Source organism: Glandiceps talaboti, chromosome 20 (assembly GCF_964340395.1).
Source record: "Glandiceps talaboti chromosome 20, keGlaTala1.1, whole genome shotgun sequence".
Taxonomy (NCBI): domain Eukaryota; kingdom Metazoa; phylum Hemichordata; class Enteropneusta; family Spengelidae; genus Glandiceps; species Glandiceps talaboti.
In genome coordinates, this window is record NC_135568.1 from 15301067 (window position 1) to 15321945 (window position 20879).

At 35.3% G+C, this 20879-nt stretch overlaps 1 protein-coding gene and 1 long non-coding RNA gene across 2 annotated transcripts in view; both read left to right on the forward strand.

Moving 5' to 3' along the window:
- Window positions 1-267: 267 nt before the first annotated feature.
- Window positions 268-3060, forward strand: LOC144450459 (uncharacterized). The gene is made up of 3 exons (XR_013482248.1): window positions 268-335; window positions 1650-1904; window positions 3022-3060. It is a non-coding gene; the product is annotated as an uncharacterized LOC144450459 (long non-coding RNA).
- Window positions 3061-3620: 560 nt separating this feature from the next.
- LOC144450600 (polycystin-1-like protein 3) overlaps window positions 3621-20879 on the forward strand; it is an 84701-nt gene continuing 67442 nt past the window's right edge. The window contains exons 1-3 of the mRNA XM_078141244.1: window positions 3621-3681; window positions 3960-4261; window positions 4389-4535. Coding sequence (XP_077997370.1) covers window positions 3621-3681; window positions 3960-4261; window positions 4389-4535 — 510 coding nt within the window. The remainder of the gene's footprint in view (window positions 3682-3959; window positions 4262-4388; window positions 4536-20879) is intronic.

Genomic DNA, 20879 nt, shown 5'->3' on the forward strand with positions numbered 1-20879 from the left:
TTATACTGTACATGTCTGAATGAGATGAAGTTATAACAAATTAATCACTGCAAACAAAACAAAACAAAACTTTTCTTTCAATTCCATTCTTCGGATAGATAACGAACCGCCAACTGTGATGTGTGTTGATCAAAGCATACCACGTTTCAAACTACCTGCTGAATATAATAACTATAGCGGCATCAGTTTCAGTGACAATGTTTACGACGATTCTGATATCGAAATGACGTGTGCTCCTCCAGAAGGTAGTCAGTTTGCTGAGGGTGACACCCCTGTCAGTTGCGATTTCACTGACCCATCAAGCAATGTTTATCAGTGTAACTTTATTGTTACAGGTAGGTGAATCACTGACCTTTACTTTAAATTTACTTCAATTTAATTTATTCTTGCAGTATGTAGTTCTTGTTAAACGACCAAGGTTTCTATGACTACGTGTTTGTACCGTTTTGCTTCTTCGTGTTGGAAGGCATTGTCAAGCTGTCCGTTTTATGGCGTAATTCATCTTAGGTGGGTAGGGGGGGGTGGTGGCGTTGGAGCTGAAGTGGTTGGGTTTAGTTATTCTTGTTTTTATCAAATGACCAGCAGTGGTCTATCATTTCCTTAAATATTGCTGATGAGTTTTGTAATAGTTATATGATACTTGAATTACTTTGACTCTATACTAATTTGAAATCAATATTCTTTAAACCTAGCTGCACTAGCTGTAACTGGGGTGTTATTTTTTTGATCAGATGATCAACATTATATTCATTGAAAATTGTTCAAATACCAATAATTGGACATTGTATATGTTAATTAGAGGCAATATTATTATGTACATGTAGTATAAAGGTGAAATCGTGTTTCGGTGGGGTGCTGAAAATCAATTTGATCACTTACACAAATATGTTTATCCACACGTGTCAATACTGTACGATATCACAATTAAGTCATTATATCTAGTACTAAAGTTTCAGAAAAATGTACCAGTTGCAGCTAGTGCAGCCTTACCTTCATTTTCTTCACCAATCTCGGTAAACTTCTTTTAGGTATTCTTGTGCTTTTGTGTGTTTCTTATAAATTTTGCTTGTACAAATCAGTTAACCTCAGTAGCATAAAATAAAGTCAAGTACCCAAGTCACATGTGGGCATGTGCCCTGGGGGGGGGGGGGGTACTCGGGTGGGTAATGGGTACATATGTACCCTGGTGGACAAAATTTACAACCACAAATACTACAAAAAATCAAAAAGTAGGGGTCAAAAGTCTACATTTTAGCCAGAAACGGGGGTCAAAACTCTGCATTTAACCGACTACAACATTCACGGCGCTGCTCCAATCGTCCGAGTGGTCATGAGTTTGAACACTTTTGATACACTTTCACATGACACGTGCATGCTCTAGTCATCGCTAGGTCATTGGCTGCCGGGGGTGCCTATTTCCGATAAAGATGACTGAAAACAACCCGTGGAAACAACCTTGTTCAAAATATGGGGTTTAAGGTATACATAGAAGTGGCCGTATGGATGATGGATGCGAATACTTAATACGTGATTGGTTCAAGCAAACTTTCCTATTTCACCAGTTGATTATATGATGAAAAAGAGAGTCATTCAAATACTCTTCAAATATAATTTTTTACTTTCAATGATGTTTTTATGGTTCTTATCAGGTATAGTATTGGAACTGATTTGCCCGGAGAACATTTGGAAAACTGTACCTGATATCTTCACTACACCAGAGAGTGCATATGTAGCAGTCAGCTGGGAACCACCATATACTTACAACCAGACTGATATCAAATTATTATGTACACATAAACCAGGGAGTAATTTCACACATGGCAATACAACTGTAACATATACTGTACAGGATGAAACAAGTTTGGATTATCTTGCAAGTTGTTCTTTCAACATAGAAGTTGAAAGTAAGTTCTCATTTAAGCTTGATAACTAGATAACAAAATTACCCCGCAATAGTCCCCAAACTTTCTGCTTAAGGCACCAGGCCAACAAAGTTGAATAACATAGTAAAGCTAATATGTGTTGGATGGGTCACATGGAATTTGCACCTCTCTGGTTCATCAAGGACATACATGTATATAAACAGGGGGACGTGCCACACCTTGATTCCTCTACAGCCATTTGACAATTGAATTTTTAAGTCGCTTTTGTTGTTGATACTTTAGTATATTCAGATGCCATTTTATGTAGTGTTTCTCGAGTATGTTTTCCACACGAGACATAATCTGGCGTTGGTTAAAAATTGACAATTTTTTAGGCTATTTTATACAGAAATTTGAGCATTGATGAGGTCGAATATACATAGTTGAGTCAACACCTTTTTAACAGTACTGAGGCTATTGTTTCAAGAGGTATGAAGCTCCTAACTTTGTTTGTTTCCCAGAATGCCTCACAGCAGGCCTCTTCTAGGCCAGATTTGCCTATTCCTATAAATCAATTTTAGAGTTAGGTTGGGTATCTCAGGCAGGGAAAATGACTTAACCTAAAAAAATCGCAGCTATGATAAATTCACACCGCTTTTATTATGTGTGCTCCTCTTAAATTTACCACATGGTATCCCATTCTGGGATCGGCACAGTATCCCACAGGTTTTGTACTGGGTGCATACAGCTGTGCAGTTAGCAGCACAGTTTCTGCACAGAGATTGTTGCACAGCTTGTAAGTGAAAAATGCTGTCACACAAGTGCTGTGTTATTGAAATGTGATAACTTAAAGGCATATGTCAAACTGTAATTTAACTTCCAAAGGTAATCAAGCTGGCCTCACATCATCTCTTATCTTTCTATCTTAACTGCACAACTTGAAACAAAGACGCGTTTTTTGCCGTGGCAGTTACATGATGGAAGAAATCATGAAATGAATACAGAAAAAAACTAAGAAATAAGAGTCTCTCTCTCTCTCTCTCTCTCTCTCTCTCTCTCTCTCTCTCTCTCTCTCTCTCTCTCTCTCTCTCTCTCTCTCTCTCTCTCTCTCTCTCTCTCTCTCTCTCTCATATTAATGAAAAATGTTCTTTTTCCTTAGTTAACGAAGCGCCATATGGTGGACGGTGTATCATACAAGCAACAGGTAAGAGGTATATGTAGAAGAGGCCATATGGAACATAAGTGGGTATATTTAGAATTTACAAAATAATATACACCACTGAATTCCATGTTTATTATTCACTGAAATGCCAAATAAATTATCTGAATACCTAAAAAACACTTTCAGAAATGGCAGATGACTTAATTAGCATCACTATCCTCGCGACATTTTGCCAGGTGAAATTTGTATGTGTGTGCAAAACTCAAAGCACACAACTAAGTGCAAAATTTAACATGTTATTGTGATACAAGAGTAATACTTTAGTTTATTACTTAAAAAGAAAACACAGGTGAGACTGATCTTGTACTAACTGCATTGGTTGGTATCCAGTAAGTCTTCAAAAGTCACTTTCATCACAAGGACTACATTGCTCGACTTCTCTAAAAATAAAACAAATGAAAGTATTCAAATTAGTCATAACGTTAAGTGGCCTCTATGCTGTGGTAAGTAATTCTGGGATTGGCACCAAATTACCCATGCTGATGTCACCAAGAATACAGTATTTGTATGTAAAATGTTTAATAGTTACACCTTACATGCTAATGAAGCGGAAACAATTCAAAGTGATAGACTGGGACACTGGTGACATCAGCATGGGTATTTGGGTGCCAATCCCATAATTCCCTACATTAGTGTACAGAGGGCCAGTTCATGGCAAATTTGAATAATTTTATTCTTGCGCTATGTAGAGTTGTGAAAGTGAATTTTTGAGACTCAGACTGGACATCAGTTAAAGGACCAGAGCTATGACAAAATCACTCTCGTTTATATTCCCCTTTAATCAAAACTTTACAATAGAACACTTTGCATCCCACAGAGAGAATAAACTGTTAAGCATCCATCTAAAGTTTGGTGATCTTTATTTTGATTAGCAGACTTTGATCTTTTACAACAATTTAAAGTCACTTGTGTTGGATGGAAAGATGAAGGCTACAGTACAGCGATATCTGCTCAGAATGTTGACATCAACAATAACACCAATGGTTTAACTTACGAAATAAGAGCAAAGACTCCTGGTGATGAAACTCATGGACAACTTATATACACATCCAACAACTCAACGTCACCTCCTCTATGGTTACCCCAGGGTCGACAGGAATCGGACTTTACCATTGCAGTTCTGATCAGCATCATCGACGTTTTTCAAGCATTTGATATCTTCACTATACCTGTTAAGGTCAGTATGCATCATACGTTCATGCTTTGTTAGCCAAGATCATAATAATGTATTTTACAAATCTTGATGAAGCAGGACCAGCACAAGTTTTACTACATGACATATGTTTTATTTTGATTTGTCACAGGTCAATTTACCCATGACTAATGCAGAAATCGTGATGGAAATTGCTACAAACGGTGAAATGCTGAATACAATATTGGAAAATGATGACAAGATGTTGATATACAATGTTTTATACATCTTAGCTGATATCATCTATATTTGTAACGAGGTAATGTTTTCAGGTCTTCTTTTTATTTCTCAATAAATAAAATTAGCAAGAAGAGTGGCATGATTGATATAGATAACATAATGTAGCTTCATTAGTACAGCATGTTTAAAATAATTGTGATGTTCCACTTTATGAGACCAGTTGATGTGACACCAATCTCTGCTCAAGGCTTTCGGTAGATGGACCATAGGCATCACAATTGTTTTTAACTGGCAGTTCTAAAGTAGTGGTATCTAGCTATCAACCTTTGGAACTGCAACTAGTCTAGCATATTATATATTGTTATAGATGGTAGATTTCACCAACAAAACTGAAGAGGTATTTGAAGGAAAAAACACAAAATTTAGGATAATGGAAACTTTCATCTTAATGTAAAGAATACATTCTTTGAAACCAGTTATAGCAACCTTGGGTTGTCAAAATTTGTCGATTTGTAAATAGGTCTCATTCACTTGCAGTGATTTCATCCAGGAAGTGATAGCAACTTGTACCTATATTAGTTTTGGTAACTTGTACCTATATTAATTTTGGTAACTTGTATCTATATTAATTTTGGTAACTTGTACCTATATTAATTTTGGTAACTTGTACCTATATTAATTTTGGCAACTTGTACCTATATTAATTTTGGTAACTTGTACCTATATTAATTTTGGTAACTTGTACCTATATTAATTTTGGCAACCTGTACCTATATTAATTTTGGCAACTTGTACCTATATTTATTTTGGTAACTTGTATCTATATTAATTTTGGCAACTTGTACCTATATTAATTTTGGCAACCAGTACCTATATTAATTTTGGCAACTTGTACCTATATATATTTTGGTAACTTGTATCTATATTAATTTTGGCAACTTGTACCTATATTAATTTTGGCAACTTGTAATTTTGGCAACTTGTACCTATATTAATTTTGACAACTCGTACCTATATTAATTTTGGCAACTTGTATCTATATTAATTTTGGCAACTTGTACCTATATTAATTTTGGTAACTTGTACCTATATTAATTTTGGCAACTCGTACCTATATTTATTTTGGTAACTTGTACCTATATTAATTTTGGTAACTTGTACCTATATTAATTTTGGCAACTTGTACCTATATTAATTTTGGTAACTTGTACCTATATTAATTTTGGTAACTTGTACCTATATTAATTTTGGTAACTTGTACCTATATTAGTTTTGGCAACCTGTACCTATATTAATTTTGGTAACTTGTACCTATATTAATTTTGGTAACTTGTACCTATATTAATTTTGGTAACTTGTACCTATATTAATTTTGGTAACTTGTACCTATATTAATTTTGGCAACTTGTACCTATATTAATTTTGGCAACTTGTACCTATATTAATTTTGGTAACTTGTACCTATATTAATTTTGGCAACCTGTACCTATATTAATTTTGGCAACTTGTACCTACATTAATTTTGGCAACTTGTACCTATATTAATTTTGGCAACTTGTACCTATATTAATTTTTAAAAACTGTCAATCTAGTCAGACACTGTATACAATTTTAATTAAATTGCTCTGAAATTGTTTATCATTTCAGGAATCATGCATGGAAGAATCAGTCGAAGCTGAACTGTTGACCAAGGTAACTTATACTATCTTGTACTTTTAGTAACCCCAAAATCAAGGCAGGCAGACCATCTGTGCATCCGTCTGTAATACAACATTTCACAGACATATGCACTATTTGATTTCTGTTAATCTAAAACGATTAAAGTTTGACTGGACTTTTCCTTTAAAACTGCACTGGCTGTAACTGGAATATTATTTTTTGATTGGACAATCAACAATATATTTTATTGAAATCATGATCGAGTTGCAATGTTCATTTTAGGGTGTGGACCGAAAATTCAATTTGATAAAATTTATTATACCATATCATGTGTACATCAACTACACAATTGCCTACAGATGATTCAATACTGTATAGAGTAAATGATATAATCATGATTCAGTTGTTAATAGTTAAAATAAATGTTGCAAAAACAACTTCCCAGGTGTACAAATTTTAAGAGCCTTATTCAGTTGAGTCATGATACCAACTGAAAATAAGGTAAAACTCGACCAATCCCAGTATTCACCAAATGAGTCTCATATGGGTTCACCATCACAGCTGGTAATTTCAAATTTTAAACATTTGTCTGTCATACAGCAGCAAAGGTTTAGGCTTGGTTGAGTGCATAAAATAGTACTAACACACATGTAGAAAATACCAGGACAATTCTCAGTTTAGAGACCTTCTTGTACATGTAATAGAGTATTAGTAAAACCAACATGATGTTGTGTCAAAAAAGTCTAAAATAGAAAATTTCACTTTAATACAGGGCGCATGGTGGATAATTGATACATTGGAAGAGGTCATGAGCACTGACTTGGACTTTAGTATCCAGGATACAGAAATTGTGGCCCAAACCTTAGCTGTCATAACAACTACTTGTACTTCAGACAGATTCACTTCAAAAAGTGAGGTATGTAAAATCAAAATGAGTTATAAGGATGTAAAGTAAACTAATTCACAGTTGTCTGAACTTGTCTAGTTGTGAATCCCTGTTTTCTTTTTCCTTTCTTTGGTTTAATTACTTATTACTATAAATGCTTGTTTATAGAAATGCCATGTAGTTACATTGTACCCAACATTCATTTAGTATTTGATGTTTCTATATATTATGTGGAGTCGTGATGGGTGAATGGTTAGCGTGACCGGCTTGGAATCTACAGGTTGCAGGTTTGAGCCCCATTGCTGCTGTTTGTTTCTGAGTGGCTAAAATCCTTGGGCAAGATTTGAACCACGACTGTGCCTCAGTCAACCCAGCTGTATAATTGGGGACCTGGTAGGATGTACGTTGCAATGTGAAGGCTTTAATCCTTTAATCCTATGCACTTAAATGGCTGCAATGGATTGTATGCCCCCCCCCCCCCCCGGGAGTTAAAAAAGTCTAAAGGACTGTTTTGCCGTTCTGATCTGAGCCTGTGGTAATAATTGCAAAGCGCTTTTGAACATGGCATGGGAAAGTGCTATATAAGAATTCAACATTATTATTCCTCATCAAGTGAGAAAATTTCTCACTATGGACCAAATACAACCCATTGCAATTTACCTTTCAGTGGCTCTGTTTGATATAACCTTGCAGAAACTAATAAGAAACTGCATATGCTACACTTTAAAGATAGCAAGATTAAATGAATACAGTTTCTTGTGGCATTTTGTCAAACTGAAATGAATCGATATGCCACCATCAAATGCAAAACAAATGTCAAAACTTTGGTGCCCATGTGTCTTTCTCGTTGCATTATGTTTCAATGGTTTATTTCATTTAGGCAAATGTAACAAGAAATTGCTATCTTGCTATAGTGTAGAACATGCCATTTCATATTGATTTCTGAGTGGTTGTAACAAACAGAGTCGATGAATGGTAACTTGAAAGTGCTGCAGCTGTGTTTTGATCATAAAGGACTCTACAAAGACTAATTTACACCTCCCAATTTAATAATATCTGCTAGTCTAGCATGTAAATTAATAAAAATTACAATTTACAAAAAAATCATTTATATCATAGATGATAAAGAAAGCATCAGATATGATTGGAACAGCAACAACATCATTGCAGAGATTCATGGAAAACAACCCTGGTAGCTATATCAACAACACAGCTGTAGAAAAGATCAGAAATGGTAAGTCGTACAATCTGTACAAACCTGATTTGTATTAGTGAAACTGCTATGCTCAATTATATTAATTACTGATAGCATTGGTCTCTTACCAAATCTCCTTTTTTCTCACTTATCTTTAGATCTTCTTCGTTCATCTTCTAATATGTTGTATGTGGTATATGATTCTACTGTACAAGATATTGGTGAAGTTGACAAGGTATGAGAACAAAGGCTAGCCGTCCAGCAAAATCTGACTAGTTTTTAATAGAAAAGGCCAACTATACACTGGAGCAAGGCATTTGGGGAAACAAAAAAAGTTAGGAGCTAAAACGCATACAACAATAGTGTCAGTTTGGGGAGAGTTTTGTAGATAGTTAGCTGCAATTAATGTTTAGTCCCATAATGCCTTGCCCTTGTGGACAGTAGACCTCTTCCGCGTCAGATTTCCAATTTGTATTTAAAAGCAGTCAAGCCATGTAGAAGTTGGTGTAAATAACTTTTCTTGGTTCCCTAAACATAATTTGACTATATTTAGAGTAGTAGAGTGATGTGGAATGTTTATTCCCATAATGCCTGGTCCCAGTCTACAGTAGATCTCTTCTAAGTCAGGTTCCCAATTTGTGTGTAACTCTATTTTAGAGCAGTCGAACAATGTAGAATTTTTGGAAATGAATTTTCTCGGTCCAAACTTTTTATGCATTATGTGGATAGCGGACAAACTATTAGCTCCGTTCTCAGTGAAAGCTGCGCAGAGCCTACAGGTTAGGATATGATTCGCCGTTGTCCGTCGCCCATCCATCAACATTCCTACTTTTGTCTTCTCCTGCTTGGTCATTTGACCTGAAATTTGGTGTGTATGTGTCATTTGATGAGCAGATATTTGTTCAAGACAAGTTGATTGGGTTATTAATATGCAAATTAGGGGTAAAAACAGAATTGTTTGTTAAATGATGACTATAATATAAAAGTACAATATTTTACCAACTTTCTGTGTGAAATGTGTTCTGTAGTGTGTGTGTGTGTGTGTCATCATATGAAACCACTAACCACTTTTAAATTATTACTTTGCTAAACCAAAACTGCATAGTGGAAGAGCTGAACAGCAGAACCCCTTCTACACATGTTACAAAAAAAAGAACAAAAAAAAACCAGCAGTGCTATTCCGATGATAGGTCGCTTGCAATTATTAAATTTTGCAAATTATTAATTTATGAAGTATTACTTCACTAAATATATGTCACTTTTCTCTGATCCAGATAAAGGAACCTACAACTACTCTATTTGATGCAATTAGTACATGCCTTGATATTACTGTGATGGCAGCTGACATTGGTAATAACTTGGCTATGTACGAAGATGAATGGATTGTTGCCATGGCCGACAGACGTAGTAGTAGTGATTTCCATGGTAGCAAGCTAACATCTGAATTTGGCGGTTTCACTCTTCCTTCTGACAGTGAAAATGATAATGAAATCGACATCATGACTGTAAAGGTAGGATACAAATGAAAGATTTGACAATTAGTTGGGGAAGAGGCAAAAGAAGAAGAATGTGTACTAGGAACAGAATTGTCATTCCAATTATCATCTTATCCTTGGGCATTAGTATATGCCCAAGGCATACTCTCCAACTTTGCATACATGCGTCCTTGTCCACATGTATCTCAAGTGTTCATGTTTGCCACTGACATGCATGGACAAACCAACAGAAGCTGGCGCTGTTGCATTAGCGTGCTTCGTACTCACTAGGCAACCCTTCAGGTTGAACTCTGGTGGTGAACTTGGCGACAGTGACAGCTCCTGTGGACAAACCTGGCACAGCTGTCAGCTACTGTAGTCAATTTATGTACATCACCTTTTTAATTACCTTTGCAATAATGACCGAACGATAGCCATTCAGAATATTCAAACTGTCGGGAACTATGTTTTCGATTAAACATTTTCCTCTTTTTTTCTTCACTACCATCTCACAATATCATCACCATCATCACATTAACAGAACGAGTCATCATCATCATCATCATCATCATCATCATCATCATCATCTTTATCATTATCATCATCATCATCATCACCATCATCATTGTCGTCCTTTCATTACAGTATTGAGACTAAATTAAGATATTCAAGTAAATACTATTACACAAAAAGTACTAGGATGAGCTCTTAGACAAATTTTGTAGAATACATTCTTCAATTGAATGATTTTACATTTACCAAATGCTCATTTTTCTTGAATTCTAATATGTTTCTCCCTTTCCATCATAGTTCATAGGCATTGCCATGAATCCAATCACATGGAACACCCCCAAACCATTAATAGGTTCACCTCTACTGTCTTTGGAAGTGCTTGATGAAACCAGAACCGGTGATCCACTGCCAGGAACTAATGTTCTTGAGATAAAACGTCAAGAAAGAGGTGATAAACGTAAATCAGTAATTACCACAATTGAGACAAATCTGCTGATTGAGGAAAGGCTGTACTTTCAAATCAACGAATCAGAGCCAGAGAGCCTACTGACTTTAACCATTGATTCAGACAACCCGACTTCAGTGATTGACGTCTACGTCATGACCGATGTCTTACCTAAAGAAACCATGTATGACAACAAGTGGTCACTTACTGGAGACTATCCAATGACAGTGTTCTACAACAATGATAACAAAGACATCCACTCATACAATCTGTTGATTACATTCGGTGAGTTATATGACAAAACCCCATGGTGAGTGAGTGCATGTGTAGCATACTCAGGGTATTTGCATGAGTGTGTATAGTGTTCAGTGTGGTTGTACTTTCATGAGCTTAGTGATTGAAAGGCACAAAACACTGCAAATATACATATAAACCTGAAGTACTCACACTGACACTCCTGCAGGATGGGGTTGTGTTCTTATTACACATATTTATCCTAAATAGTTTTCACTACATGTAGTTACAAAACAGACAAACTTTTAAAGACTTGGACTTCATATCAATGTTTCTCAAAAAGTATACTCTATCGCCAGAGGGATTCTATTGTATTTTCCATGAATTAAAGTAAGGATGATAATAAGATTTGACAAAATAAAATTTTGTTATCTCTTCCCTTGCATGTCTAGGAAATTGGACACAAAATACTCAAACAGTAACTTTGAATGCAGGGTTTAAAATCTGCCGATATTGGGATGAAACTGATGAGGAATGGAAATCGGATGGATGCTGGGTAAGTACAAGTTTATACTTCACTTTCTATTTTAATACAATATCACTTTGTAGTATCATATATTTATCATCTGTATTTTAGTTTTAACAAAAACTCTGATAATTTTGTTTATGAATAACATTATACTGAGGTGTATGCAAATAACAAGAATGTTTTTGTTTTGTGATTATTTTTTATTGTCGGCACCAATTTTTTTGAGAGATTTTCTCATTATCCTTTTGAAATAATGCAGTGTGATGTAATATTACTAAGAAATAATTGATAAGTTAAATTTTTGCTGTTATATCATGTTAAAATAGTTAGGAATATGACCACAAGGGTGTGATTCTAGTTAACCATGACAGAGTTTGACAGCTTTGCATTGCTGATCATTCAGCCTGAATACAACAAGTAACACTGAGGTAAAAAAGCAATTTCTGTATGTGGTACACTCATTTATAGCATTCATATCAAGTATAAAAGTATACTGTTTCAATTGGTTTATTTACAAGCCTAGCATGTGGCCTTTCTGTGTGGTCAATTAGCAAATTAAACAGTACATGATGGTGTTTAGTCTTTGTTCTATACATCACTCATAATCAAAGAGGTCAACATGAATTTCCATCATTTCCTGATGTAAATGTTATTTCAAACGTAATAAAGACAAAGTAAGACTAAATGTAACAAAGTATTAACCAACGTCCTCTCACGCAATGCATCTTGGAACTGGAAAATCGACTTTTGTGGTATCTACAGAAAATGCTTTACTTTGGTGTTATGGGTTGTAATATCTAACAAGTATGATCATGGCAATTGGCCATGTAATGCTTGTAGCTGGTGTACAGGAAATTGAAGTACTAACTAGCACAGTGACCCTTAGTGAAGTTCCTTAAGAACTGGTGTTCATGTTTGTAACTGTGTAATGATCATACCAGTAGGTATAGCTGAATTCTCTGTGTTGCAATGGCTTAACATACTCAATATATTAATCCATACAGCAGAGAATTGCCAAAGTCAAGTTTTAAAAAACATTATGCTTGAACAAGCTTATAGCAGTTATTTTTGGAAAGGTTGTTACGTATGTGGCCAATTGTACGGAGATGAAAATAATTTGAAAATAACGTATAAAGGATGAAAGAATATTAGATATGCGTAATTTGTCGATGTCTCACAAAGATTCTGCATTCTATTCCAGCCTAGTGATCTTGTAACCAGTGATGGCACCATAGTATGTGAATGCAGTCATCTGACCAAATTTGTTGCTGCTGATATTATTGTCCCTGTGAATACAATAGACTTCAGTACTGTGTTCACTAAAGGTATTACTGACAACTCGGTGGTGTTGTTAACGATATCAGCTTTCTTCATCGTTTATATATTGATTGTGATGTGGATGCGAAGAAAGGACAAACATGACTTGATTGAGGTACGTTTCATTATATATTAAGCTTACTAAAAGTCTAATAGTAATAGCAAAATAAATCCAGTGCAATCCACTTTGTTTAAAGGGGAACTATTAGCTGAGTTATACACTTTGGGTGTAATTTAATGTACAGTACATATTTAGGCATTCATAGTATTCTACTTACTGATGCATACTTCACCATCACATGCAAACAATTGAACTTAAATCTTGTATTAAGACATAATGATGTAATCACTGACATACTTTATTATATGTATATTATGTGTATTATTAAAATGTTGAGAAAACCACTACCATGCAATTGTAAATATTCCACAGTGCCAGAAGCCAGAATGTCATAGAAGGCATACAGATCAACAAAAACATTTAGAATTTAATCATGGCTTAAGTATTTTCATGCCCCCCACCCAGAAAAAAAAGATAACTCAGCTTGTGCCAATTTTAGTTATAATGCATTTCTTCTTTGTCAATATTAAAGCATGGTATGAACCAGTATACTTCATTATAGGACGTTCTCACATTTTCTTTTCATCATTTTGTTCAGAATTTCTAGCCCAAGTTGTGTGCTTAAGTAAACGTTTTTACGACAGTGTCTCTCATTTTAAATATATGTTTTGTCATATATTATGCCCAGTGATAGCTCAGAAATATTTATCTCAATATTTACTTTTCCAGTGGCTGTCGCCTCCTTTATTTGGGAACAAGACTGAAGACAACTATTTGTACCAGATAACTGTTTACACTGGACTCAGACCAAATGCAGGGACAACGTGTGATGTTTCATTTGAAATAACTGGTGAACAAGATCAAAGTGGGGTCAAATTCCTCAAGGATAAGGAAAGAATTGTGGTAATATGTTGTATGTTGTTCAATACTAAAGATAGAACCCAATTAAGCATAAGTAAAAGTGTTGCGATGAATAGTTGGGGTATTTGCATGAATGTGTACAATGTTGCCCAACAGTCCTATTTTCACATGCAACAGAAAACACCACAAGCATTTAGTGCAAATACCCCAAAGTACTCGCTCTGGTACTCACACGTCACGCGTCCAGCCTAATTTCTCCCGGGGGGGGGGGTGGTACTCCCCTTATATGAGTATACGTATATGTGCCGCCCTTTGGGGTGCATTTTCTAGCCCTTTTGGTCTAAAATGGGGTGTGTTTTTTTGAGTTGAAGAGTCTAAAATGGGGTCCACTTTCCATTATTTTTTATTTTGCTTGGTCTAAAATGTGGTCCACTCTCCTTACCAAATCGTAATTGCCATTAATTGCCCCAAAATGTTGCCTCCTAAGGAAAATGTTGTTAGGTCTAAACTTTCATCTTTTAGAAACCTGTAATGGTCTAAAATTTGGTTTTGATTTTTGGTCAAAATGGGTCTAAAATGGGGCCTGGGGTTTCCAGCACTAGCCACACATCCCTACCAGAGTTGGCCTCTGGTTCTGCCCCCGGGAATTTCTCCCCTAGAACTACTGTGCACGAGGTTCTGTCATTATTACATAATTGTTTACCTAAAACATGTTAACAACAAATTCTCTAACAATCATACTGTGTAATCACATCATTTGGTATGCAAGGAACATTCACATACACTCATTTGCATAAATGTGTACAATAATGTTTTTGGTACCATCTCACAGTAAAAATAAAGTAAAATACCTACTTTATTTTGTGACGTCGTGTTATAAGAAACAACCTTTTTCATTTTTGCCTCAACATAATTCACCTGTTAAATGTCATGTGATAAATTGAACTGCAACTTTGATGTCATAGTTTAAACAGTCATGTGGAGAATCTCTGATGCAAAATAATAACTAAAGCATTCTTATTTTAAATTGTATTTGTCTTATATGCTAGTTTTGTTATGTTCGTATGTTATTTTATATCATGGTGATGTCAGTGCTTTTTCTGCTTTCTTATCTCAGAATCCAATTTCTTTATAAAATTTATGAGAAAGATGTCATTCTCAATAGAGGATATTAGGAGTTAAGAATAACTAGAGGCATGACCCATCTACTAAAACAGAATAACTTGTCATCGACTTTTCTGGACAAACTTTTCGGAATTTTCAGTTTTTACCCTTTTAATCATTTTTGAAATATTTCTCCTGCAGAAGCTGTCCACTGGCTCAGTGAGAACTTTCATTATGTCAGTGCCCAAGTGTCTTGGCCCATTGCTGTACATTCACATCTGGTTGAATATTACTAAGGGCAAGCTGGTTGATGGTTGGTTCTTGGAGAGAATTGAAGTCCTTGATCTTCAGAAGAAACACAAGTATGTGTTACATTTCAATATATTTCAAGTGAATTATCCATTCTAAGAGGCCATGCTTGAATAAGTTCAACATAAGAGAGATAGTCATTTTCAAATTTGTTTTTGTTATTTCTCTTAATAATGCATATTTATTTTTTCACCATTCATGCCTCAAATCAGGGTCATTATAAGTTATGTGCTGCAGTGAGTTATCATATGTATCTATAATAATGTGTTGTGTATTACAATGAAAAGATCAAGATGCCATGCACTAACTATCCGTAGCGTGTCCCAGTACACTGCCCATTGTACTTAAACCCATTTTGTGATAATGCCTTTAACTTATCTTTTTAAATGTTTGAAAGACTGACAGAGCTTTCAATACCTTTGCCAATCAGCCCAACATTATTATATAGTATTGTCAATGCCAAACATGTGTGCATAAAGTAGGGGTATTGGGTATACCTTTTTGGCCAGGACGATGGGTTTTTATACCTCATTAGTATTTGTTTTCAGCCCTTCTTAAAGTTTTGCCCTTCTGCGCAATCCCTTCTTCAAGTCATAAAGTCTTAATGTACACAATATGTACAAGCCACATGATAAACATAAACATTATAAAGGAAAAGATATGGGCTCCTCCAAGATTTGTCCTTGAAGCTAAACTAATTAGCAGCGATGAAAGTATGATAAACTGTAAAGAGATTGGCAGATACGTTTAAAGAGGTACACATACTTACATTTTTAGTAACTGAGTATTATTATGTGAAGTTCTCTCATATTCTCTTTACTAATTGATTTTACCTATTGAAGTCATAATGAACATCTTTTGATTTTGACATATAGATTCCATTTCACCTGTTATAAATGGTTTGCTATTGACAAATCTAGCAGCACTTTACGACAAGTACTACCAGTTTGCAGCAAACCCCAATTGACGAAATTTGTGCATTTGATGTCAAGCCATGGTCGAGATAAAATGACCGATGACTACCTATGGGGTTCCGTCGTAAATAGGCAAATACCAAGTTCCTTTACACGAGTCGAACGCCTATCCTGTTGTCTGACTGCCATGTTTTTAACAATGTTGGCAAATGCTATGTTTTACAACAGTGATGATAGAGTTCAGTCAACAAAGATAATACAGTTGGGACCGATAGAGATTCCTCTTGGCATGATCTATACAGGATTGATCAGTTGCCTGGTAACCTTACCAGTATCCATCATCACAGTGTATCTATTCAGTAAATCCAAGCCTTATCATGGTGTAAAGAGAAGGCATGGTTCAGCAACTATTCTGAACACCGCAGACAATCTCTCGGACATCGATGACAAAAACTTCCCGTTACCTTGGTGGTGTAAATGGATTGCTTGGTTCTTAGTTTGTATTTGCGTACTTCTGTCAGCATTCTTTGTTGTACTGTACAGCCTACAATGGGGTCCAGATGTTTCAAAGGAATGGTTAACATCTCAACTTTCATCTTTGTTTCTGTCATCATTGCTAATTGACCCATTAAAGGTAAGCAAGTTAAACATTTCATTTTTGTATCATTATTAGTGTAAGTACATGTAAATCTGCTATACCCTAATTACTGTATACATACCAAGTATACTATATACAATGAACGTGACACGTAAGCATACTAAAAATAATATAAAATGTAATATTGTCATTGTGTATGATACACATATACATGTACAATATTTTGTTTATCCATTTCTGCATACATTTCAATAGGAGTGTCTGTAGAAATAAACACCGCCTTTTTGTTCTAACATTCAACTTATTGACTTATGCGACATAGTGTAATAAGTAACTTTATAGCTACAGTTTATTGACGTGATCTTTTTTAGAGTAGCATACATTATCTGTCAAATTATCTCATTTCTCTAATGCTAACAAAAGGAAATGTCACTGATTATATTGTCCTTCTTCATGTTCTCTTTATACAGGCAATCCTAATAGCCTTTGTGCTTACACTGAAGTTCAAGTTGCTCAAAGAACCAACCAAAGTGGAACCAGACAGCAGTGATGAACGTGGTATCAAACAACCCATTCAGTTTGATTCCATTAAAGTGGAAGAGACTCGCAAACTAAAATGTGAGTAATCTATGTGTAGTATACATACAGTTAAAGCAATGTAAATAGAGACCATATTTCTGCTTATATTGGAATTGATAAGAAAGCCAATCAATCAATCAATCAATCAATCAATCAATCAATCAATCAATCAATCAATCAATCAATCAACCAAATAATTTGTATTTATATCACCAAAATCCAATGGGATGTAATGTTCTATGCTACTAAACAGGGACAATAGTACGAGTAAATCGATGTCATTTTAAACAATATTAAATACATTGTTGCAAACCACGGCCTGTTTTACGGCACAATTCTTAACTGCCCCACTGGAAGTGTAGCGGAAGAAATAACAGCTCTGGTTTGTGAGAATCATTAAATATGTCTATGAACAAAATAGTTTAAACAAATGTTTTCTAGCAAGCAAGATCGAGCGGCTCAATGTCAATGATATCTGGCTGACGTGTGAGCATTTGAAATTGGTGAACCAAACCTAGAACCATTGCAAGCAATCAATGCACTGACTAGATTAAACATACCATACACATCAACCAAGTACATGCCTGTAAGTGTGTAAGATATATTAGATGGGAATGACTGTACACTGTTTTAATTCTGAACTAAATGGTTCTAATGTCCAAGGTAGAAAATTTCTCCCTCTTCTCTTAATGTAAGACACCGTCTTCATTACTTATTCTACGAGACTAGTGACATTTCAGAGAGACTATCAAAATACCATAGTGGTATTTTATTTCTGTAGGAATTTATAGATATTTGCCCAGATTATAGTTTATACTAAAACTTTCAAGATTCTCATTATTGATATCATTTTGTGTTGTTTTTCTATTTTCCAAACCTTCACCAATCAGACACAAGTGACTTTGCCTCTCCCCCAACACCAAAGGAGATAAAGAGTGCAAGACAACTTTACATCAAACATAGGAAGCTGATGAAAACGATGAAAGACATGATATTTTGGATACTGTTTCTTGTGGTGACAGTACTGATCACTCAAGTGTACAGATCTCCATCCCATTACTATAGTAACAAAGCCATGTATCAGACTATTGGGCGCAGAGAAGCACTCCAGGTAATTTAATACATATTTGTCAGGCTGTGTTGTTAAAGTGGTCATATAGATGAGATATTGTTATTTATTTGAGCAAAATGTTTAAAAGATGAAAAGTATTACTATCCTGTTTCTATACTTTTAAAAACAATTATTATGTTAACAATTAGACCAAGTCTGGATTTGTAAGACAATTGCAAAAAACCCAAATGATATGTTTGACTAAAATTCACTGCCTATGACATTGGAGAGCTCTCCAATGCCTATGCCTATATAAACAATAACAAGTCTTTTACAATAAATAAGTAACAAACACGGACTTGATCCATGTTGTTCCTCATTTGGTATTTTTCAAGCAGAATAAAATAGTAAAGTTGTTTTCTTGATCAAAAATCCATTTAAATACCTATTTGTCATCCATATGGCCAATATAATCTGTCGTGTTCTGTTTATATGTTTGGTTATGTAATGTGATTGTTAGTATGAGTGTTTGCATTAGCAATGCTGGCTTGTAGTGTTTTTTCAGTTATTTTGTTTGTTTCTTAGCTTTTTATTGTTCTGGGGTTAGGCCTCGGAAATCACGCTACAGTTTCACTTTCAAGAAGACTATCTATCAGATCATCCAGAATAATTCATTGCTGGTCAACTGTTGGCCAGCCACAGCTCTGACGGTCACATGTTATATCCATCAAATGCTATATTTGTGTATTCAATTTGTGAAACTACAATGTAGTATTACTACATACCATTAATTTGGATATGTAACGTCTTTCCGTGGTTGTCTGTGTTTTTTAGTGCAGGGATGTTAGCTGTATTCTAGAATGGATCAACAAACGGGCACTATATTTTGACAAAGAAATCACAGACATGTCCTATGTTGTCAGCAACATCACCTTGCGACAGCAACGTATCGCAACAGGTAGGAATGAAAAAACGATAACAAGTTTGATTCTGACATGAAAATAATCATTTTCAATTTTTTTATTTCCTTTCTGGCTTCCTTAGCTAACCTGCACACATTACCAAGATATTTATTCATGTTCAGGGCTGTTGAATGCCATACATGATCTGCATTCATTTGATCTTCTTAGTATAATTTTGCATGGTTCCTACAAATGTGAAGTAATTAGACTATAAACTCATTTAGACTTAATGATATAGTCATTGTTTAAACTAAACATAGCTTTAAAAGTAAGAGACACTTCTAGTTCTCATAGCCAGGCAATAAGTGGGTACTATGTTATATTAATGAGTAAACATTATTAATAGCGATTTCAGGTTTTCAATACTAGAGTTGCTCCTTTTCATATGTCATAGTCTCATTTTGTTCCTATCATTTCATACTTTTTCAGACCTCTGTTCAGATAAACCAGTACTGAAAGCAATTCATGAGAAGTGCATTTCTCATGAAGAGATGGATAAAGGGGCATACGGAACAGGATGGACGACATCACAATCAGACAATGTAACCAACTTTACATACTCTCCATGGGTGCATAGTAGTCATCACCACAACCATCTAAAGTACACACTCTCTGTCTGGGCACCAAGTGGCAATCGATACAACGCAGATAGTTTCATTGCACCACTCGGTAAAGATGGGCGTGCAGCGAGAGATTCCATAGACACTCTAATTGATAACGGATGGGTCGATAGGTACACACGGGTCCTTATCTTGGAGTTCACCACATACAACCCAAATGCGAATCTCCTCAGTGCGGTAACATTCCTAGCAGAGTGTCGTAGTACAAGTATCATCTCTACCATGATTGAGGTTTCTACTGTGGTCTTAATGGATCCATTCCAAGCCAAGAACGACGCAGTCTTTCCGGTAATATGTCATGCCCTGTTCAGCATTCTCACACTACATTTGTTGTTCAGATATCTCTCTGATGCAGGTGTGTGTGGTTGTAAAGTTGCATGGAGTTTCTGGAACGCATGGTACTTGACAGGTTCGGCTTTAGGCATGATTTCCACCGCCATGCTGATTCTACGATTGGTCGTGATGAAATGGGTACTTCAAGAACTCAGCCACTGTGAAGGTAATTTACATGCCAAGTTGAATTTACTTGACTGTCTGCTTTGGGGTTCTTATCAATCTGATTATCCTCTCCCTGTCTACAAGGGGGTATTTGTTTGTACACAAATTACTACACATTAAACAAATAAACAATTAAAATCTGATCAAGGTGGATGCTTATTCCCAATGAAAAACATAGAGAACCACAGCCTCCTTAGTTATCAGATTCATGACCCCCAAATGGTTATTACCGTCAAATGAACTACTCATGAATATTCATGTTCTACCATTGCATATTTCTGCAGTACACAGGAGCGAGCCAAAATCATAACGAGGAGCGAGGTTGAATTAGGTTTTACTTGGCAATTATGTGTAATGAAAGTGATGTAACAGTACAAAACAACTCTCCAGGATCAAAAATTACAAAAATGTCTTAACTCCTGTAGTGTCATTCCCCTTTAACAAGCAATGACATATATTTATTTCAGACTGCTATGGAAGTGTACGATATCTGACATTTATTGATGACATCCATACAATAGTCCTTGCACTTGTATCTTTTGTTTCAATTATTGGATTGATTAATATTATCTCTCTGAATCGAACCACGTCTATTCTTGGCATATGTATTGGT